Below are 20899 nucleotides of genomic sequence, written 5' to 3' on the forward strand. Positions count from 1 at the left end.
TGTGAGGGGGGGGATCCCAAAAGGGGATGAGAGGGGGGGACCCCAAAAGGGCTGAGAGGGGGGGACACCAAAGGGGGATGATGGGGGGGATCCCAAAGGGGGGTGAGGAGGGGGACCCCAAAAGGGGGGTAAGAGGGAGATCCCAAAGGGGACTGAGAGGGGGAGACCCCAAGTGGGGGGTGAGGGGGGGGATCCCAAAAGGGGGGTGAGAGGGGGGACCCTGAAGGGGGGTGAGATGGGGAACCCAAAAGGGGGTGAGAGGGGGGACCCCGAAGGGGCTGAGGGGGGGGACCCTGAAGGGGACTGAGAGGGGGGACCCCAAAGGGGCTGAGAGGGGGGACCCCAAAGGGGGCTGAGAGGGGGTACTTCAAAGGGGGGTGAGGGGGGGACCCCAAAAGGGGGTGAGAGGGGGACCCCAAAGGGGGATGAGAGGGGGGACCCCAAAAGGGGGTGAGAGGGGGGGGACCCCAAAGCGGGGTGAGAGGGAGACCCCAAATGGGGGTGGGGGGGGGATACCAAAGAGGCTGAGAGGAGGAGGAGGGTTTGGGGGGGGGGTGACACCATGATGCTGCCCCCCCCCCCCCTGTTGTTCCTTCCCACCTGCAGGCCGACGTGGAGCTGCTGTCCCGGCAGAGCGGCTGCTCCGTGCGCCAGGTGGAGCGTTGGTTCCGCCGTCGCCGCAATCAGGACCGGCCCAGCCTGCTCAAGAAGTTCCGAGAGGCCAGGTGAGCTCAGCTGCCATCCGGGTACATGATGGGGGGGGGGGGTGCAGCCCACCCCCATGGGATGATGGTGTTAATGGGGGGGGGGTGTGGGTGAAGGCATTGGGTCCATCCTCATCCCTCCCCCCCCCCTGCCCCGCTGAGCACGGTCTGCTTCCTTTTTCCAGTTGGAGATTCACGTTTTACCTTCTTGCTTTCATTGCTGGCATGGCTGTCATAGTGGATGTGAGTAGTGCCCCCCCCTCCCCCCCTTTCCCCCCCTCCCTTTGCTTGCTGTCCCCCCTCCCCCATCCATTAATGCCTCTCTCTGTCTCCCCCCCCCCACAGAAGCCGTGGTTCTACGACCTCCGGGAGGTGTGGAAGGGGTACCCCATCCAGGTGAGCCCCCCCCCCCATTGCCCCACTCCCACCCCCGTGGGGCTGCCCCACATCGGATCCCCCCCCACTTCCCTTCATCCCTACAGGGCTGGGATCGAACTCATTGCACACACTGAGTTTGGCTGATGCCTTTTGGGCTGGGGGGGGGGTGGATGATGGGATCCCTCAGACCCCCCCCCCTAAATCACATCCTTGTCTTTCAGAGCATCCTGCCCTCCCAGTACTGGTACTACATGATCGAACTCTCCTTCTATTGGTCGCTGCTCTTCAGCATCGCTTCTGATGTCAAGCGCAAGGTGGGACCCCCCCCTCATATACATCCCCCCCACCTCCCCCCCCCTTTAACCCCATTTTGGGTCACTTTCGAGGGACGGGATGGGGAAGGAGGTGGGATGAGATGTGACCCCCCCCCCCCTTTATGTTGCATAGGACTTCAAGGAGCAAATCATCCACCACGTGGCCACCATCATCCTCATCAGCTTCTCCTGGTTTGCCAACTACGTCCGTGCAGGGACGCTCATCATGGCGCTGCACGACTCGTCCGATTACCTGCTGGAGGTGCCAACAGCCCCTTCATCCTGCATCCAACCCCACACACCTGTGGGCTGCTCCAACCCCTCCCTCACCCTATAAAGCCCCCCTTATCCTACAACCCCCCCCTCACCCTACAAACTCCCCCTCACCCTACAAACCCTCCCTCACCCTATAAGTCCCCCCCTCATCCTCTAAACCCCTCCCTCACCCTACAGCCCCCCCCTTACCCTATAACTCCCCCCCTTACCCTATAACCACCCCTCACCCTACAACCCTCACACTATAACCCCTCCTCACCCTACAACCCCCCCCCTCACCCTACAACCCCTCCTCACCCTACAACCCCCCCCCTCACCCTATAACCCCCCCCTCACCCTACAGCCCCCCCCTTACCCTATAACCACCCCTCACCCTACAAACCCCCCCCTCACCCTACAAACCCCCTCCCTCACCCTACAACCCCCCCCTCACCCTACAAACCCCCTCCCTCACCCTACAACCCCCCCCTCACCCTACAACCCCTCCCTCACCCTACAACTCTCACACTATAACCCCCCCTTCACCCTACAAACCCCCCCCTCACCCTACAAACCCCCCCTCACCCTACAAAAACCCCCCTCACCCTACAACTCCCCCCTCACCCTACAAACCCCCTCACCCTACAAACCCCCCCCACCCTACAAACCCCCCCTCACCCTACAACCCTCACACTATAACCCCCCATTCATCCTACAACCCCCCTCCTCACCCTACAACCCTCCCCTCACCCTACAACCCCCCCCCACCCTACAACCCTCACACTATAACCCCCCCCTTATTTTACAACTCCCCCCTCACCCTATAACCCCCCCCTCACCCTATAACCCCCCCTCACCCTATAACCCCCCCCTTATCCTACAACCCCCCCCTCACCCTATAACCACCCCTCACCCTACAAACCCCCCCCTCACCCTACAACCCTCACACTATAACCCCCCATTCATCCTACAAACCCCCCCCCACCTTACAACCCCCCCCCACCCTACAAACCCCCCCTCACCCTATAAACCCCCCCCTCCCCACCCTACAAACCCCCCCCTCACCCTACAAACCTTCCCTCACCCTACAACCCCCTCTCACCCTACACCCCCCCCCTTTTAGTCTGCCAAGATGTTCAATTACGCCAACTGGAGGAACACCTGCAACAACATCTTCATCGTCTTCGCCGCCGTCTTCATCGTCACCCGTTTGGTCATCCTGCCCTTCTGGTGAGAGCTGGGGGGGCTCAGCATGAAGGGGAGGGGGGAGACACCCCATATATACATCTATGGGGGTCTCTAACAGCAGACCACCCCCCATAGGATCATGCACTGCACTGTGGTTTACCCCTGGAGCTCTACCCGGCCTTCTTTGGTTATTACTTCTTTAACATCATGATGGGAGTGCTGCAGCTGCTGCACATCTTCTGGGCCTTCCTCATCATCCGCATGGCACACAAGTTCATAACTGGAAAGGTAAAAAGGGGGGGGGGTCCACTGCCCCTAATTGGGAAGGTAAAAAGGGGGGGGGTCCCACTGACCCCTAACGGGGAAGGTAAGGGGAGGGGGGGGGTGGGGTCACACTGCCCCTAATTGGGAAGGTAAAGGGTGAGGGGGGTCACACTGCCCCTTCAATGGTAAAGAGGGGGGTGGGGGGGGTCACACTGCCCCCTAACTGGGAAGGTAAGGGGGTGGGGGGTCACACTGCCCCTAATTGGGAAGGTAAAGGGTGAGGGGGGTCACACTGCCCCTTAAATGGTAAAGAGGGGGGTGGGGGGGGGATCCCACTGCCCCTAATTGGGAAGGTAAAAAGGGGGGGGGTCCCACTGCCCCCTAACTGGGAAGGTAAAAAGGGGGGGGGGGGGTCCCACTGCCCCTAATTGGGAAGGTAAGGGGAGGGGGGGTCACACTGCCCCCTAATTGGTAAAGAGGGAGGTGGGGGGGTCACACTGCCCCCTAATTGGGAAGTAAGGGGTGAGGGGGGTCACACTGCCCCCTAATTGGTAAAGAGGGGGGTGGGGAGGGGTCCCACTGACCCCTAAATGGGAAGGTAAGGGGAGGGGGGGTCCCACTGCCCCCATCTTGGGGGTGTTTGTAGCTCTGGTTCTGAAGGGGGGGGGGGTTCAGCTGAATGGGGCTGTAGGGCTGCCCTGGGAGTGACCCTAACCCTAATTCCCCCCCCCCCTCCCCATTTCAGGTAGTGGAGGATGAGAGGAGCGACCGAGAGGAGACGGATAACTCAGAGGAGGAGGAGGAGGCGATGAAGAACGGCCCCTTGTCCAACGGGCACCCCCCCCATCCTACCAACAACAACCACCGCAAGAACGACTGAGCGCCTCCCCCCCCCCCCCCCCCCAACAGCCAGGGGGGGTCACACACAGTGCCAGGGGGGGGGGGTCCCCATCCCCTCCATCCTCCCCCCCCCCCCAAACCCTCTTTGCCTTTCACCCACTGCCTTAAAGGGGTCCGAGGCGGCTCCTGCCCTCAACACCCCCACATCCCCCCCCGCACCCCCACCCCCCCCATTGATCTCAGTGCTGTGGGAGGTGGGGCAGAGCGGGGCTGGGGGGGGGGGGGTGAAGAGGTGAACCCCCCCCCAAACCCCCCCCCCATCCCGAACCCCCTCCAATGGAGGAGCAGATGAAGTGCCAGGATTTGGGCCAACACGGAGCTGTGGGGTCAGCGCTGCTGCAGCCCCCCACCCTCCGTCCCTCCTCTGTCAGTGTGGGGCTCAGCTGGGCCCCCCCCCCCCAAATCCCCCCCATGGGGCAGAGGGGACCGATGAGCAATGAGTTTCTATTTATTAAGGGGGGGGGGGGTGGGGGGGCTCTGTCCTGCCAATGAAGGGGGGAGATGAGGGTTGGGGGATTGGGGGGGGGGGTGGGAAGGACCATTAACCGCCATCAGACCAAAATGTGTCAGTTTTGTTTCTGGTTTTGTTTTGTTTTTTTTTAAAAAGTTAAAGAAATTATATATTAATAAAGTTGGAAGAAAAGAAAAAAAAACCAATTATTATTATTAATAATAATAACCAGTTCATAAGGAGAAACGGTGCTTAAATCCATCAATAACCAATGGGGGGGGGGGTGTTGGGGGGGCATTGTGCTGTATGAAGGTGTAGAAAAACCCCACTTTATTGCTTTATAACACCAATATTTTACATCACAGAATAGAGGGGGGGGGGCTCCTCCCCCAACCCCCCCTTTTCAACCCCATGGGACCCCCCCATTGGGGCAGCAATAGGAACAGCAGGGAGGGCTCTATAGGGTCAGCCCCCAGCCCCAAAACAGCACAGGTTCAGATAGAGGGGAGGGGTTTTGAATCCCCCCCCCCAACCAGCAGCTCACAGTTCAGTCCATGGGAGCCCCCCATGCTCACAGCAGCCTCCCTCTGCATTCAATGGCCCCGCAGCAGCACAGCAGCTCTTTGCCTTCCACGCTGCCCACCTCGTAGTTATAATCCCACGTCAGCTCCGTGCCAGCCCGGATCCTCCTGCAATAAAAGGCAGCCTATGGAGGAGATGCTGCTCCCCCAATGGGACCCCCCCAACACACACACATCCAACCCACTCCTATGGGGCGCAGTGGGGGCTGAATGCTGCCCCATAGCGATGGCTCCAAGCCCTGCAGTGCTGGACCCTCGCTCAGCCCCCTCCCCTCCACCCCATATCTCAGGCAGGGCCTGACCCACAGATTGTAGGGCCTGACCCACAGATTGCAGCCCCCCCCCCATATTTACTTGCTGGCGAAGAAGGCGACCCAGGGGAAGCGGAGATCGTGAGTGTCCACAAAGACGTTCTGCACGAAGAGGTTGGGGCTGCAGCTGTGCTGCAAAGGGAGCAGAGCTGTGAGTGCTGAGTGAGATGGGGGGCAGAAAGACTCACTAATGAGAGGCAATGCTGAGAGCAACGCGGCCCACGTCAGCACAGTGCAGCCCAATGCAGCCCAGTGCACCCCAATGCAGCCCATATCAACCCAATGCAGCCCACACCATCATCCAACGTCAACACAATGCACCCCAATGCAGCCCAGTGCATCCCATGTCAACCCAGTGAACCCCAATGCACCCCAATGCATCCCATATCACCCCAATGCATCCCACAGCATCATCCAACATCAACCCAATGCATCCCAATGCACCCCATATCAACCCAATGCATCCCAGTGCATCCCATATCACCCCAATGCATCCCATACCATCATCCCACATCAACCCAATGCATCCCATATCAATCCAATGCACCCCAATGTATCCCATATCACCCCAATGCATCCCACAGTATCATCCAACATCAACTCAATGCATCCCATATCAACCCAATACACCCCAGTGCATCCCACACCATCATCCCACATCAACCCAATGAACCCCAATACACCCCACATCAGCCCAATGCATCCCAATGCACCCCATATCATCCCAATGCATCCCAGATCATCATCCAACATCAACCCAATGCATCCCAATGCACCCCAATGCATCCCATATCAACCCAATGAACCCCAATGCATCCCAGTGCATCCCATATCAACCCAATGAACCCCAATGCACTCCAGTGCATCCCATATCACCCCAAAGCATCCCACAGCATCATCCAACATCAACCCAATGCATCCCAATGCACCCCATATCAACCCAATGCATCCCACACCATCATCCCACATCAACCCAATGCATCCCATATCATTCCCAATGCATCCCAGTGCATCCCACAGCACCCCAGTGCACCCCATATCATCTCACATCACCCCAATGCATCCCACTTCATCATCATCTCACATCCTACATCACCCCAATCCATCCCGATGCACCCCACAACATCCTAATGCACCCCACATCATCATCTCACAACATCCTACACCATCCCAATGCATCCCAATGCACCATTTCAGCGCATCCCACATCATCCCAATGCAACCCAATGCATCCCACATCACCCCAATGCACCCCACATCATCTCACTGCATCCCCACATCACTCCAGTGCATCCCAGTGCACCATCTCAGTGCATCCCTCATCATCCTACACCATCCCACCGCACCATCCCAATGCATCCCAGTGCATCCCAATGGGTCCCAGTGCTTCCCAGTGCATCCCACTGCGTCCCAATGCATCCCAGTGCATCCCAGTGCATCCCAATGGATCCCAATGCTTCCCAACGCATCCCACTACTTAATCCCACTGCATCACCCTACTGCATCACCATCATCCCACTCATCATCCTCACCCCACATCATCCCACATCACTCCAGTGCATCCCAATGCACCCCACATCATCATCTCACATCATCCTACATCATCCCAATGCATCCCAATGCACCATCTCAGTGCATCCCATATCATCCCACAGCATCCCAATGCATCCCAGTGCATCCCAGTGCGTCCCAATGCATCCCAGTGCATCCCAATGGATCCCAATGCTTCCCAACGCATCCCACTACTTAATCTCACTGCATCACCCTACTGCATCACCACCATCCCACTCATCATCCTCACCCCACATCATCCCAGTGCATCCCCCTGTGTCCCAATGCTTCCCAGTGCATCCCAATGCATCCCAATCCATCCCAACGCATCCCACTACTTAACCCCACTGCATCACCCTATTGCATCATCATCACCCCACTGCATCATCATCATCCCACTCATCATCCCACATCCTCACCCCATTATCATCTCAATGCATCCCACATCCTCACCCCATATCATCTCAGTGCATCCCACATCCTCACCCCGTATCATCTCAGTGCATCCCACATCCTCACCCCGTATCATCTCAATGCATCCCACATCCTCACCCCATATTATCTCAGTGCATCCCACATCCTCACCCCACATCCTCCCATCCCTCCCTCAGCCCTTTGCTCACGTTGAGGTACCGGCCCAGGTTCCCTTCCAGTTTAGCATCGATGATGTAACAGGACTCCTCTCCGTCGTAGAACTGCCGCGTGGTTTTGCACACCGGAGCGCTGTCTCCCTTCTCAGCTGCTGCCATGTTGGTGGATTTGATGGCGATGCCGTGGGTGGATTTCAGGGCAAAACCTCGCGTGGATTTCACCGCCACCTGCCTCTTCATGGGCCCTGAGGGAGGGCAAAGAGGAACCCACAGCGTCAGCACCTCCATCTGCTTCCACCTCAGGAGCCCAGCACCCCACGGTGGGCTCCTTCCCACCCCTCCTCCCCTACATCCCTATGAGCGTGGGGCAGCCCTTTGTCCTCCCTTTACTCTCACCTGAACCAGACAGATTCTTCTTCTCGTCCTCTTCCTCAGAGCCGGATGAGATGGTCTGGATGTCGTCGCTGTCGTTGGCGGCGCTCTGAGGCTGCCCTTCTACCTTGGGCCCGTTGTCTCCATCACTGTCGGTGCTGCTGGATAAGGTCAGCACATCCTGGAAGTGCCATCACAGCTCCTGAGCACAGGGAGGGCTCCCCCAGGGCTCCTCCCCTCCCCAAGGGCTCCCCCAGGGCTCACCCCCTCCCCAAGGGCTCCCCCAGGGCTCACCCCCTCCCCAAGGGCTCCCCCAGGGCTCACCCCCTCCCCAAGGGCTCCCCCTCTCCAAGAGCTCTTAGTAGAGGAACCCCCCACCCCAAAAGGAAAGCTGGCACCAGGCTAAGCCACTCAGTGCTGGAGCTCTTGGGGATGGATGGGCTCTGTTTGGGAATACCCCAAACCCAAAGACCCCCCACCCCTCCCCTTTCAGTGCACAGCATGCTCAAGCCCAGGGTGCAGAGCAGGGCACCGTGCCGCCCTCCTGCATAAAAGCTGAATCCCAGAGCCTTCAGAATGGAGAGACATCAACCAGAAGGCGGCCTGAACTCCCCGTTAACCTCAATTAGGAACCACTGGCACTCAAAGTGAGAGCAGCAGGTGACAAACAGAAGCACAGAGGGCAGCTTGGGGGTCCCTGGGGGCAGCTGACCTCAGCACGGAGCTGCAGGGGCGCCGAGTGCCGCCTGCTCTGCAGCAGAGCTGTTTTGCTGGTGGGTCTGCGCACCCCTTCCAGTTTAGGGGGGCTGGGGTTGTAGCCGTACATCCTGCCCAGGTCGCTGAGCCTGCAAAGGGGAGGAGAAGAGCTCAGAGCTGGTTGGGAAAGCAGAGCTCAAAGAGAAAAGCACCTCTGGCTCCCAACCTTTCCCCCCGGCTGCTCAGATCCATCAGGACATCTAACAGAGGTGGGGGGGGGGCTTCATTCAAAAGCAAATTGGGCAAGAATAAATGATAAGAAGGAAAAATAGGAAGGAAGGAGCCTCACCTGGAAGGTCTGCATGAATCTTCGGGTTCCTGCAGGAAAAGAAACATGGATGAGGAAAATTCCTCCTTCTTTTGTTGTTTTGGGGTGCTACAAAAGGCCCCATTTACCACCACAGCTCCCCCACCCCCCATCCAGTGGGTCTCCATGTCCCCTCCTCAAGGCAGAGGATGAGCACAGACCGCCCCCCACCCCAAGGCTGAGCCCCCCCCAGCTCACATCCTTCTTCAGTGCCTTCGCCTCTCCCTCTGGGGCAGGATCAGCCCTGCAGCCTTTGGCCTCTCCGCCTTCGCTCATCTTAAAGGACGAGGTGCTGTCGTCCTGGAAGCCATCAGCCACGCTGTTGGAGCTGAGCCACGAGGCCACTTTGTTCTTGGAGCTCTCCTCAGACACGGGCAGTTTACAGGAGGCAGCAGCTGCAGCCTCATCGTGGCCGACCCGCGGGGTGAGCCCGGAGTCTTTCGAGGCCGTCTCTGAGAGCCCGTTCTCCTTCTGGCCTCGGGTTTGTCGCCGTGTGGCGTAGCTGCGCCACACCGAGCTGGTGTTGAAACCCTCGTCCTTGCAGAAGTTGTCATCAGAGCTGTCCTCGTTGGACTCCTCCTGCTCCTCCGTGCCCGTGTTGTCCTCCTCGTCGTCCTTCAGGTCCACCCCGCTGCTGTCGGACGAGCACTTGGCGTCGCTCTCGTAGCCCTCCTTGAAGTTCTCCACGCTCTCGATGTGGTCCAGGTTGGCAAAGTATTCATCCCCCATCTCTAAGCCTTCTTTGTCGGCAAAGTCGTCCGTGAGGATTTTCCCTGGTCAGCAGGAAACAAAGTGTGAGTCTCCAGTCCCTCCGATACCCCACGGTGCTGTAACCCCGCTGGGCTCACAGTGGGACACAGCAGCCCCCATAGAGCACGATCCTGGCTTTGCACAGCACCCATCTCCAGCCAAAGCTGTCAGCCCTACCTGCGTAGATGCAGACGAAGGAGCCCTTGGCAATGTCATCAAGGCAGCGGATGCCCCAGCCCTTGTTCTGAGTCTTGAACAGCTGCAGCCTGACCTGCAGCCCGTGTTGGACCAGGCGGTTGGTGCACATGTTGACGTTGCATTTGCACCTCTTGTTACACTCGTAAACCCTGAAAGAAAGGAGGAGCAGCGTCAGCTGTCTGAGAGAAGAGCTGCCCTCACCTTAGGCAGGCAGGTCTGAGGGCGAGGGGATGGGAGGGGGAGAGGGAGGGCAATGGAGGGCAATGGAGGGCAATGGAGGGCAATGGAGGGCAATGGAGGGCAATGGAGGGCAATGGAGGGCAATGGAGGGCAATGGAGGGCAATGGAGGGCAATGGAGGGCAATGGAGGGCAATGGAGGGCAATGGAGGGCAATGGAGGGCAATGGAGGGCAATGGAGGGCAATGGAGGGCAATGGAGGGCAATGGAGGGCAATGGAGGGCAATGGAGGGGGTACACGCTCACCCAGTTGGGAGGCACTCCTCCAGTCTCTTGTGCTGGTACCCCGAGTTGGGGTTGATCTGCCCTCCCGGGGTGCAGCCGGTCGCCTGGACTGTCAGCTGGTGACAGGCACACTTTGACCTGCAAGCAGAGAGGGGGAAAATAACAAACCAACCAAACTCATCTGAGCCCCCGAGAGAACTGATTTGTGCACACCGGTTTGGCACGAAGGGAAAGCTGAGCCCTGCTGTGTGCAGGCAGGGCCCAAAGCCGCAGCCCAACGTGGCCACGCAGTGCGCTGAGCAGGAGGGAAAGCTGGGCAGCCGCAGCATCACCTACTTGTCCCTGCAGCCGTCCCTGCAGTCGCAGCCCACCAGGAACTCCCAGCCCGTGTTGATGAAGACCCCCTTGCCGGGGATGCGCTCTTTGCTGTAGGCCACTTGTGGTGGTGGCGTGCTGTCGATCTCATTGACGCAGGACAGCGGCACGTCCTCGCGGCCCTTGGTGATGTCAGCAATGTAATAATAAGGTTTATACGGCTGGAACTTGCGGTCCACCAAGACGTAGGGATCCAAACAGAACATCTCCAGGAAGAGGAAGTCGCAGTCGGTCTCGAAGAGGTAACGCTCGATCTCAGCCATGCTCCGCAGGCAAAGCCCGCAGGGTGTTTTGTAGATGACGTGGAAGCCCATCTTACGGTTCACCCTGCGACGGGCCGTCATCCTCCGGAAGTCGTAGAGCAGAGGGATGAGCAGCGGGTTCTTGCTGCGGTACTGATCGCTGCGCACGGGCCGCACGCGGGACAGGCAGGTGTAGCTGCAGACGTGGGGGAGGTAGAAGAGCTTCTCCAGTGGCGCGCGGTACGACGGCTCGTTGGGCACGCGGTCCATCATGCCATGGAAGGGCTGCGCGGTGCCTGCCGGCCCGCTGGGGAAGCTGCCAATGGGGGAAAGTGGACAGTGAGCAGCCACGGTTGCAGGAAGGGCTCTGTTTCTCCTCTCGCCCTGCAATAGGGCTCTGGGGGCTTCATTGCCATCATGGCGGCTGCTGTTTCCCAATGGGAGGGAGGGAGCATGGCCAGGCATTTCTGAACTGAAAAGCACCGCCAGAAGGGAGAGCAGGAGGGAGCAAGAAGCCGCCCGCGGCCTCACGGCACACAGATGGGTGGCTGCGGGGCTGTGGCACAAAGCTGCCCCACCTGCAGACACAGATTAACACCAGCTCCCCTCAGAACGTTCATAGGAACTCGAGCCCTCTGCAAACAAGCGGTTTCAGAGGCTGAGCATTGGGCTGGACTGATAAGAGACTTTCTGAGCTCACACCAACGCCAAAACGCAGCCAGCGGTTGTCTGGGAGGGACAGCGAGGTAAGGAGGTGACAACTGGGAGCTGGCAAAAACTAAACCCAACCCAAGCCCAAATCCCTCCCAGCACTGCACGCTGCCCAGGGCTCTGCTCTGCTCACCGATGCTGCTGGGCTGCAGCTGCCCTTCCTGGTGGAGGTACATCGCTCAGCACAGGAGGTGAAGGTGACGACTGCCCCGATCCGGGACGGAAGGATGTGCTCTTCTTGGCCACCTGCTTCCTCGACTGGGCCAGCAGACTGTCAGAGCACCTGCAGGAGGGAAAAAGGGCAGCAATTGGCGAGGTGCAGCAGCCCAATTCCCCCCAGCTTAGTGACAGCATCCTGCCAACACACAGTGAGCAGGTTCGTCCTCACAGCTGCGCAAACCCGAGCTCACATGGCATAAACGAGCCTGCAGCAGCCCAACAGTGAGGGCTGACACACAGCTGGTTGTTCCAGGGCACAAAGAGACCCCGCACCAGCAGGAAGGAGAGCTCAGAGCCTGGGTTTGTGCCTCAGCACCGAGCAGTGGGAGGAATCAGAGGGACAGAGCACTCCTATGTCCGTGTGCCAAGCAACAAAGTCAGATGAGACAAGGGGATGTAACAGCAGCACCCACAGAGGGGCTCTGGGGGATCCCTGACAGCCCTGCAGGGGATGCACAGCAGCAGAGAGAAACTGCAGAGATCCTCAGTCCATTTCCATGGCTGAAACTGAGCACAGCCCAGCCTGCAAGTGGAAAAACACAGCTGTTATCAGGGCAGAAAGCCGGAGGGGTTGGCAACTGCAGCAAAGCTCTGTTTGAAAGGGAGGTGTAAAGCACACCTAAGAACTTCAGGAGCGAGAGAACAAAGCTGCTGTCAGCAGTGATATAAAGGAACAGCAACGAGCAGCTCCACAACAAGGCTGAAAGTGGGGCTGGAGGGGGAGGAGAGCTGAGCTTCCCTCAGAGCAAATAAAACAGGGCAGCAAAGGAACCGTTCTCTCACTTTTAATGATCTAAGAAACAACGTTTAACCCCAAAGTGTTCCTGCAGGGACACAACACGCTGCCTCAGGGCAGCAATGGAGAAGGGCTGGCTTTGAAACAGCTTAATTCTTAAAGGCAGGGTAAGGAAACGTCTGTAGTGTCTGCTTGATTCGATCTGACAACAAGATCCTGAAGTCAGAGCAGGAGAGGGAAGAAAAAGTGTTTCTGTGAGGATGGTTAAATGGGAACGGAGGGATTTGTTGGGCAGAGAGACTGAAGCCTGCAGATCCTGAGCATCCAGTTCAGTACCTTCCTGTTGTGCCCCCAGGCAGCTCAGGGTGCCCCACTGCCCCCCTCCCCCATCTCCTGGGGGAGCCAGCACTGCTTTCTGGGGGGGAACCACCTCCCTTGGCAGAGCATCTCTCCTTTGGGTTCTGCTGGAGAAGAGGGGTTCTGCTTGAAGCTTCAGTTCTCAAATCTCGGTCAGGTTGGTGCAAGATGATCGTTTCCTATTGAATCCCCACATCCAGGAGCAGCACGAGTCACACCACACTGCATTTAGAGGGGAGCCCCACGCTGAGAATGGAGCTTCTGGGGGCAGATGGGGTTCTTACACGCTGCTACACCTACAGAGCATCCGGTGAGTAAAACTTCACGTGCTGCACGGGTTCCTCACAGCTGGGGCATCTCCTTTTGCCTTTCAGCCCATGCAGTAAAACGCAGTGACAGCAGAAAACGTGCAGACAGGGGGTCAGGCGTCCATAAATTCGGATGGGATATCCACAGTGGTGACAAAAATGAACCAGGGCAGCTTCCCTCTCCCCTGTAAGGCTCTCGGGGTCCCAGAGCACGCACTCAGTGTTCTCAGACATGTTCCCTTCATCACCAGGCTGAGTCCTTCCTCCATCCAGGCCTCCTTCAGCACCGTCCTGGCCCTCCACGGTGGTCCCCCCCGGACCCCCAACAGCAGGAGATACGTGGGGAGCTCGGATGGAACTCAGAATGAACACATTTGGTCCACAATCACCTGGACCAAGAGCTGATCCTGAGTTCTCAGTGCTCTGTAAGCCATTGAGTTCTGTGAGCAGGTCGGTCCAAGCAGAGGAATGCAAGGCAGCCGAGGACCAAAGCCTGGACGTGACACGAGGGAGCAATTCAGATTTTCAGAAGAGAGGCAGCAAGCTTTCTAAGTTGGAAATGCAGCGTGCGCAAAGCCTTTAGCCCTGGCTAACAGTGGGCATTCTGGCTCAGGGGTGCTCAGCTCTCAGCTCCCCCGCCCCCTAATCTCCTCCTGCCAGCCTTTCCTCTTTGGTTCTCCCCAGAAGCAAAACTAGAAACGTCTGCACAGGCAGAAATCTGCAGCTGAAGGCATTGCTATGCAGGAAAGGCAGTGCCCCAAAGGGCTGAGCACTGCAGACGGAACGCAAAGAAGCAGAGAAGTGATTTGAGTACTTACTCCATCTCTGTGTGCTGCGGAGAAGTGGGTTGTGCTGCCAGGGAGGCTGACTGCATCTGCTCCAGAGGTTTGTATTGGGTTCCAGCACCGGTCAGATCTTGTGTATATTGAACTACGGGGCCTTTGCTCCGTACAGCGCCTTGGGGGAGGAATAAAAGAGCTCAGAATCAACACAAAGGCCTTACAACAGCCAGAGATTGTCCCATTAGCCACACAAAACTGATGTGGTCCCCAAGGCAAGCAGAAGAGAAGCGCTGGCCATTAACAGTGGGGCCAATGGCAAAGCTTTGAGTCAACCAATCAAGCCAGACAGATTCTGCTGCTTCTGCTCCATCCAGCGGGTAAAACCCACCTTAAATCCCACATCTCTGCGAGTTCTGCTTAAAACTACCCCATAAAAAACACACAGAGACAAGGACCCCAGAATTCCCAGTTAGACAGGAAAGCAAAAACGCTCCGTACCAACATTGGGCCGGGTCCTTGCCTGTCCACTCTGCTTCTTTTCCTGGGTGGAGGCAGTGGAGGTTTTCATGCTGAACATGGGCTCGAGGCGTGTGGATCCCCGGTAAATCCACTCACAGCGTTTGTCATCCTGCAGCAAGGAGAATGCAACACTCACAGCATCTACAGCAAGAGCTTCCTAGACAAGGGATGCAGAGCCAGCAAACGTTAGTGATGCTTTTCAAGCCAACAGAACCTAACTGAGAAGAGGTAAAGCATTGATGTGAAGGCTTATGGAAGGTCATGCAGCTGAAAGCAAAGGCAGCAAACAGTGAATCATGCCCAAGTGCAGTTATTTAGACAGGAAGGGAAGCAAGCAGACCCAGCGGCTGCTCCTCTGCTGCAATGTGCACAAGTTGAGCCAGATTACTGCAGCTCCTGCTCAGCTTCTCAGAGCAGCACTGCTATGGAACAGAAGGTGCTGCTGAGAGCTTAGAGCAGGAAAGGACCAGGACAGAACTGCTGCAGATGTGTGTGCAGTTATAAAGCACTTTGCATGTGCAACTGTGGGAGCAAACCGCAATTAGAAGGGCTTTTAGAGCTTTCATCATGCAAAGAAAAGCTTCGCCTTTCCAGCAAAGCAGAGATTAGCAAAACGTGTGCCTGCTCCAGAGCCCCATCTGACACCAGCAAGGAAACTGGGTTCGCTCAGGGCCCACAGGTTCAGCTCTCACACACAAACACCCCCCCCCCCGTCCTCCCCCTCGATGGGAAAGGAGAAACAGCCGTACCAGGAAGAGGATTTTGACCAGACTGCTGTCCACTTCTTCCACCCTGGATTTCCACCAGGTCCCTTCCCATTCGGTTTTGATCAGCTGGCCATTCTTTAGCAGCACCATGGGCCGGTTGGGGTAAGCACTGATGTACTCCTCAATGAAGTCCCGGCACGACACATCCTCTATGTCCTCCCACGTCTTCTTAACTGTACAGAAAGGGGGAGAAACGAGGCTGGGGAAAAGTCCTTTGGCTCTTTATCAAATGGATTTCTGCTAAGAGCCATCAGGCTGGGCAGCAAGGCACACAGCCACGCCAATGCCAGGGAGCAGCAGCAGGCTGCTGTGCAAGCAATAAAACATCACCTCCTCCCACTCTGCATGCAAAGCAAATCCATACAGGCACAGCACTGAGGCGTGCGTGACCTCCATGCTCAAGACAAGCTCTTTTGTGTGCCCACCAGCACCCTGAGTAACCCCAGCATTAGGACATAGGAGAGGCAGAGGTCACTCACGTGGCCTGCAGACCGGGTACAGCTCCCACTCCTTGACATAAGAAGCGTAGCCATCATCAAAGAAGATCAAGAACCTGGACAACAGCACAGAGAACGAGGTGTTTAATCAAGAACCTGGACAGAGAACGAGGTGTTTAATCAAGAACCTGGACAGAGAACGAGGTGTTTAATCAAGAACCTGACAGAGAAGGAGATGTTTAATCAAGAACCTGGACAGAGAAGGAGATGTTTAAACAAGAACCTGGACAGAGAAGGAGATGTTTAATCAAGAACCTGGACAGGGAACGAGGTGTTTAGTGCTGGGCTTGGAAATGCCACTGAATGAAAGCAGAGAAACCCCATTCTGCCACCTCCAAATGCCCTGGGTCCTGACCCATGGCACGTGAGGATGGACAGACCTGTTGTTCCCTCCTGCCCAGAGCTCCGGGCTTTGCAGCATCGCTGCTTCCCTTGGTGCTTCTGAACCACCCTCCCCAGCTCTGAACTACATCTGCACCCCCAAAGAGAACACATAGAAGCTGTCCAAAGGCTTTCAAGCAGCACAGCACAGCCATGCCTCCCCTCCCCCCAGTTCCAAACCTCTTCGCCTCCACCACAGGAGCTAAAATGATGGGAAAAACAAAGAGTTCAATTGCTCTTCATCTCCACAAAGATATTGTCAGAGCCTTTGGGACAGAAGAGCTGCGTGCTGTGACTGAGAGCAGCACGAGGGGAGAGCTGGGGGGTGGGGGGATATACAGGAGGTGTATGTGGAAAAGCCCAGGGCTGGAGGTGAGTGGGAAGGAAAAGAGATAAGGAAAAAAAGCTAAGAATAAAAGCGTGCCCCCAAGTAACACTTTTTGGATGCAGAGCTGCGCCGGGGTTATGAGAGATGAGCAGAACAGCCAGGAGGAGCACATTTCAACATGACTAATAAGCGCGGTGCTCTGCCCAGATATCCCCACACTTATCAGATGGAGCTTCACACAGTTGGGAGGAGCCGCATCTGAGCGTGGGAGGGTGATGAAATCCTCTTAGAAAACCCGCAAACCAAAAACCACATCCAAGGAGCTCTGCCTCTCATCTGCATGCAGCTGATTGGACTGCTTTAGACCTGCTGCTGCTTCTTGTTACGTGCCCAAACAACACTGCTGGCACAAACCACTTCAGGGCTCTTCCTTCCTCATTCCACGCCCTGAGCAGTGCAGGCTGATATCTGCATCATCATTTGAATGTATTACCAAAGCCAAGTTCTGACTCTGGGATCTGAATAATAGAACAGAAGTTCCACCCAAAGCTTTCATGGGTAAGAAAAAGCGAAGGAACAACAGCCAGCACTAACCCTGGGGAGGTCAGAAAGCAATTTAACTTCCACTTCAGCACGTTTCCTTCCTTCTAATTAGAAAAGGAATAAACCAAAATGGATGTGGAGGAGAAGGAAATACCTGTCTTTGTTCTTCACGTTCGGTGTTTCAGCCACTATGCCAGCATACAGCCAAACTTGATCCCCATCTTTGTATTTTGCCACAACTCTGCTCCCAACGTAATGTTTATCCGGGGAGGGGTGATAGTCGTAAGCGATGTGATTGCCAGAAAGCAAACTCTTCCCCTTATTGTCAAACTTCACTTTGTATTTCTTACCAGCACCTGGAAGGCATTTCAGCAGGGCAGGATCAATAAAGGCACAGTGATTCCATATAGAAAGAGCTCAGCACCACCGACCCACACTTAGAACCTACCGACCGTCTGGATGGCAATCAGAGTTCCTTTGTGCCACGTTTTGGTTCTCTTCTTGCCCAGGATCCTCATGCCAACCCTCAGATCTCCATCATTGCTCAGATCACCCACAGCAGGTCCAGAAGACTGGAGAGCAGCAGGAGTTTGCTGAGGGCTTTGTGCATCTACCCCCAAAAACAGCCAGGTTAGAAACATCCCAGAGATTCACTCTGCTACACTTGGCAACTGGAAGCACATCTGTCAGACCCAAAGCAGGGAGTGCTTTCCTTTGCCACAGCCAGTAAAGGGTCTCAGCTCTATAGGATGGAGCAATCAGCAAGGGAGGGTGGCACAGCATTGGAAAGCTCTCACGTTATGGGAAATCCACCATCAGTATTAGGATTTAAAAAGGGTTTTAAGAAACAAAATGGGACTTTGGAATCCACACACCCTCATGGATCTTCCCACCGAGGAAATAGGAAAGAACAGAGCTGTGGTTTTCCTTTCCAAACTGAAAACCAACAGGTTTAGGATTCAGGCAGCATCGAGGCTGAGGCTCATACGAGTGGCAGCACACAGCAGGCAGCTGCACGAAGCTCACGCTGACCTTTCAATGGATCCTGAGTGTTTGTTCTCCTGTGCACAGCATCCATAAACTTCTGAACATCCTGGGCAGATCTTCTCATTGCTGCCATGGCTTCCCGCAGCTGAAGGGGAGGAAAGGAGAAGAATATGAAGGAGTGTGGATTTCTACCCCCACTGAATACAACAAGGTCCTGAGTGTGCCAGCAAAACCCCACTGCAGAAATGCCCCGTGGTCAGTTCTTTGTCAACTCACCAGAGTCTGATCCTTGGCGACTTTAGGGCTGGAATCACCTGTTTAGAGAGAAAAGAAGTGATTTCAAACGTTCTGGGGAGGAAGAATCTGCCCTAGAAAGTCACTGAAAGGGACCAGAGAGAAGCACAGAGTCATAGAATCACAAGGTTGGGAAGGACCTACAAGACCATCTAGTCCAACCACCCTCCCATCACCACAGCTACAGCAAACCACTAAACCACCAAGCATCAACCATACAAGCATCATCTGGTCCCGCCAGGAAACCCACTCTAAAAAGGCAGTTTTCTTTCCTATCCTTTCTATGACATTCTTGCTGCACTTACAGCTTCTCCACAGCAAAGGGGACAACAATTAGCCCCAGTTTAGCACCTGAACAAACCTAAACTCCAGGAACTGTGGGGCAGTTACAGGCCGTGGAAGAGCATAACAGCAGCGATGCCCCTCATGTGAGCTAATGGCACTTCCCATCTGCTTTAGGGCCACTGTGGCTGATGGGCAGTTCTACAGTACCCCTATTCTGATCCTCCTCCTGCTCCAGGACACTCCTATCCCCCTCTCCTTCCTCATCCCCACGGGGTACAATAAGATACTGAACTGTTCTTCCATCCCGAATCGATGCTCATGACGTCGTCGTCGTCGTCATCATCTGGGATCTCAATCACTTCTGAGGGTTTGGCAGCCAAGTCCTCCTCCTCAGAGCTGCTCTCCCGGTACTCCAAGCCCAGCTTGGAATACAAATCCTTTACCAACATCTCACATTTATCAAAGTCTCTGGGGATGGGAAGAAAGAAAGAGGGAGAGACATGAAAAGATGAAGATATCTTATATCTCAAGGTGTGGCTGGGAGAAACAGGAACCACTGGGGAGGTGGTTATTAAACACAGCCATCAGGAGGTGAGGGAGAAGCATCCACAAGAGGGATTCTAAGTCCTCAGTAAGCACATACAAGTCAATCAGTACAGTATCAATCTACATGGAAGGGAAACAGGCAGCACATCAGGCTTTGCCACCCAACCTGCCCCATCTCTGCTCTCTGAGCCCCAACTCAGACACATAATCACAACGCTCTCACCTCCAAGCATCATCAAAGAGCCGGTCAACGTGAGCCACCTCTTCCTCCTTCTGCTTCACGTACATCTCCAGCTCCTCCAGCTGCTGCTTCTTCTGCTTCACGTACTCACACTTCTCCAGCTCCTGGTTGATGATGGCCTGCAGCTCCTCCATGGAGATTCCCATCTCCTCCATCACTTCTTCTTGCAGCTCTTTCATGTCCTGCGAATCCATTTCTGCTGCAGCCGGGGAACCGCAGAGAGGTGAGGATGATGTTTGTTCCCCCCCATTGCTCTGCTAAGCCCTACAGCTCACGTTTCTCCCCTTCATCCCCGCTAATGCAAAGAGATGAAGGGCCGGGAGGATAAAGGGGGGCAACACAGAGGGGCCACACAGCTCAATGGGGACTGCCTGGGTGACACCGCCATGTTGAGGTCACACACAGCGCTCCTCCCAGCCCAAATAGACCCAAATAGGCCCAAACAGGCCCAAACAGGCCCAAATAGACCCAAATAGGCCCGAACAGGCCCAAATAGACCCAAATAGGCCCGAACAGGCCCAAATAGACCCAAATAGGCCCGAACAGGCCCAAATAGGCCCAAAAAGGCCCAAATAGGCCCAAATAGGCCCAAACAGGCCCAAACAGACCCAAATAGGCCCAAACAGGACCAAATAAGCCCAAATAGGCCCAAATAGGCCCAAACAGGCCCAAACAAGCCCAAATAGACCCAAATAGGCCCAAATAAGCCCAAATAGTCCCAAACAAGCCCAAATAAGCCCAAACAGGCCCAAATAGACCCAAACACGCCCAAATAGGCCCAAACAGGCCCAAATAGACCCAAATAAGCCCAAATAGGCCCAAACAGGCCCAAATAGACCCAAACAGGCCCAAACAGGCCCAAACAGGCCCAAATAGACCCAAACAAGCCCAAACAGACCCAAATAGGCCCAAATAAGCCCAAACAGGCCCAAATAAGCCCAAACAGGCCCAAATAGGCCCAAACAGGCCCAAATAGGCCCAAACAGGCCTCAGCTCTCCTCATCCCCCCCCCCCTTCCAGACCCCCCTCAGCCGGCCCACGACCCCCCCCGCTCCCTCCCGAGGGCCTCACCGACCCCCCCCCTCCTCACCGACCCGCTGTCCCCGCGCTCATCCCGGCCCCGCGGCCCAGCCCCGACCCCCCAGAGCCGGGATGGAGGCTGAGGAAGGGCCGGGGGGGTGGGGGGGCGTCAGGCCGGAAGCTGCTTGTCGTCACTTCCGGTAGTCAGAGGAAGTCCCGATTCTATGGCGCTGAGGCCGGCGTCGTTCTACGCATGCGCAAAAGGCGGGCCGCCGTACGGAGAGCCGGAAGTGAGGTACTGCGCATGTGCAAGAAGGGAGGCTGGGGGGAGGAGCCTTAAAGGGGCCGCATCCCTTAAAAGGCTCGGTGCTGCCATCTATAGGAGAGAGGGGGGCAGGGCCGGAGGGGGGTCCTGTGGGGTCTGAGGA

At 56.3% G+C, this 20899-nt stretch overlaps 2 protein-coding genes across 9 annotated transcripts in view; one reads left to right on the top strand and one right to left on the bottom strand.

The window, feature by feature from the left end:
- Positions 1-4633, top strand: part of CERS2 (ceramide synthase 2) — a 7955-nt gene extending 3322 nt beyond the window's left edge. Inside the window, 9 exon segments of the mRNA XM_072358673.1 lie at positions 607-725; positions 890-947; positions 1050-1100; positions 1304-1396; positions 1530-1658; positions 2775-2881; positions 2975-3000; positions 3003-3127; positions 3849-4633. Of these exon segments, the coding sequence (XP_072214774.1) occupies positions 607-725; positions 890-947; positions 1050-1100; positions 1304-1396; positions 1530-1658; positions 2775-2881; positions 2975-3000; positions 3003-3127; positions 3849-3983 (843 nt within the window). The 3' untranslated portion in view covers positions 3984-4633.
- SETDB1 (SET domain bifurcated histone lysine methyltransferase 1) lies at positions 4605-20685 on the bottom strand. Of its 8 annotated transcripts, none has more exons than XM_072358669.1 (22): positions 20546-20685; positions 19434-19650; positions 18957-19132; positions 18362-18399; positions 18131-18230; positions 17547-17708; positions 17253-17454; positions 15829-15902; positions 15332-15522; positions 14562-14691; positions 14100-14238; positions 11795-11944; positions 10670-11266; positions 10355-10471; positions 9850-10019; positions 9121-9695; positions 8905-8933; positions 8572-8704; positions 7884-8040; positions 7521-7732; positions 5390-5478; positions 4605-5143 (listed from the first exon to the last, which is right to left on the bottom strand). In XM_072358669.1, the coding sequence occupies exons 1-22, from the start codon at positions 20562-20564 to the stop codon at positions 5026-5028; spliced, it is 3795 nt and encodes a 1264-aa protein (XP_072214770.1). In that variant the 5' UTR covers positions 20565-20685; the 3' UTR covers positions 4605-5025. The 8 variants fall into 8 exon arrangements, with proteins under 8 accessions (XP_072214770.1, XP_072214765.1, XP_072214767.1 ...); XM_072358664.1 differs by having other exon boundaries at positions 14562-14739; XM_072358666.1 differs by having other exon boundaries at positions 14562-14739; positions 20542-20663.
- Between the last annotated feature and the right edge of the window lie 214 nt (positions 20686-20899).

This window comes from Excalfactoria chinensis, chromosome 32 (genome assembly GCF_039878825.1).
Source record: "Excalfactoria chinensis isolate bCotChi1 chromosome 32, bCotChi1.hap2, whole genome shotgun sequence".
Classification (NCBI taxonomy): domain Eukaryota; kingdom Metazoa; phylum Chordata; class Aves; order Galliformes; family Phasianidae; genus Excalfactoria; species Excalfactoria chinensis.

What these genes read in the sequence shown, in the direction of transcription:
- SETDB1 (XM_072358664.1), bottom strand. An exon ending in GCTGCAGCCCAGCAGCATCG is followed by an intron (nt 11,267 to 11,794) that starts GTGAGCAGAGCA and finishes CCCCATTGGCAG; the next exon opens with CTTCCCCAGCGGGCCGGCAG. An exon ending in GTCGCCTTCTTCGCCAGCAA is followed by an intron (nt 5,144 to 5,389) that starts GTAAATATGGGG and finishes CTTTTATTGCAG; the next exon opens with GAGGATCCGGGCTGGCACGG.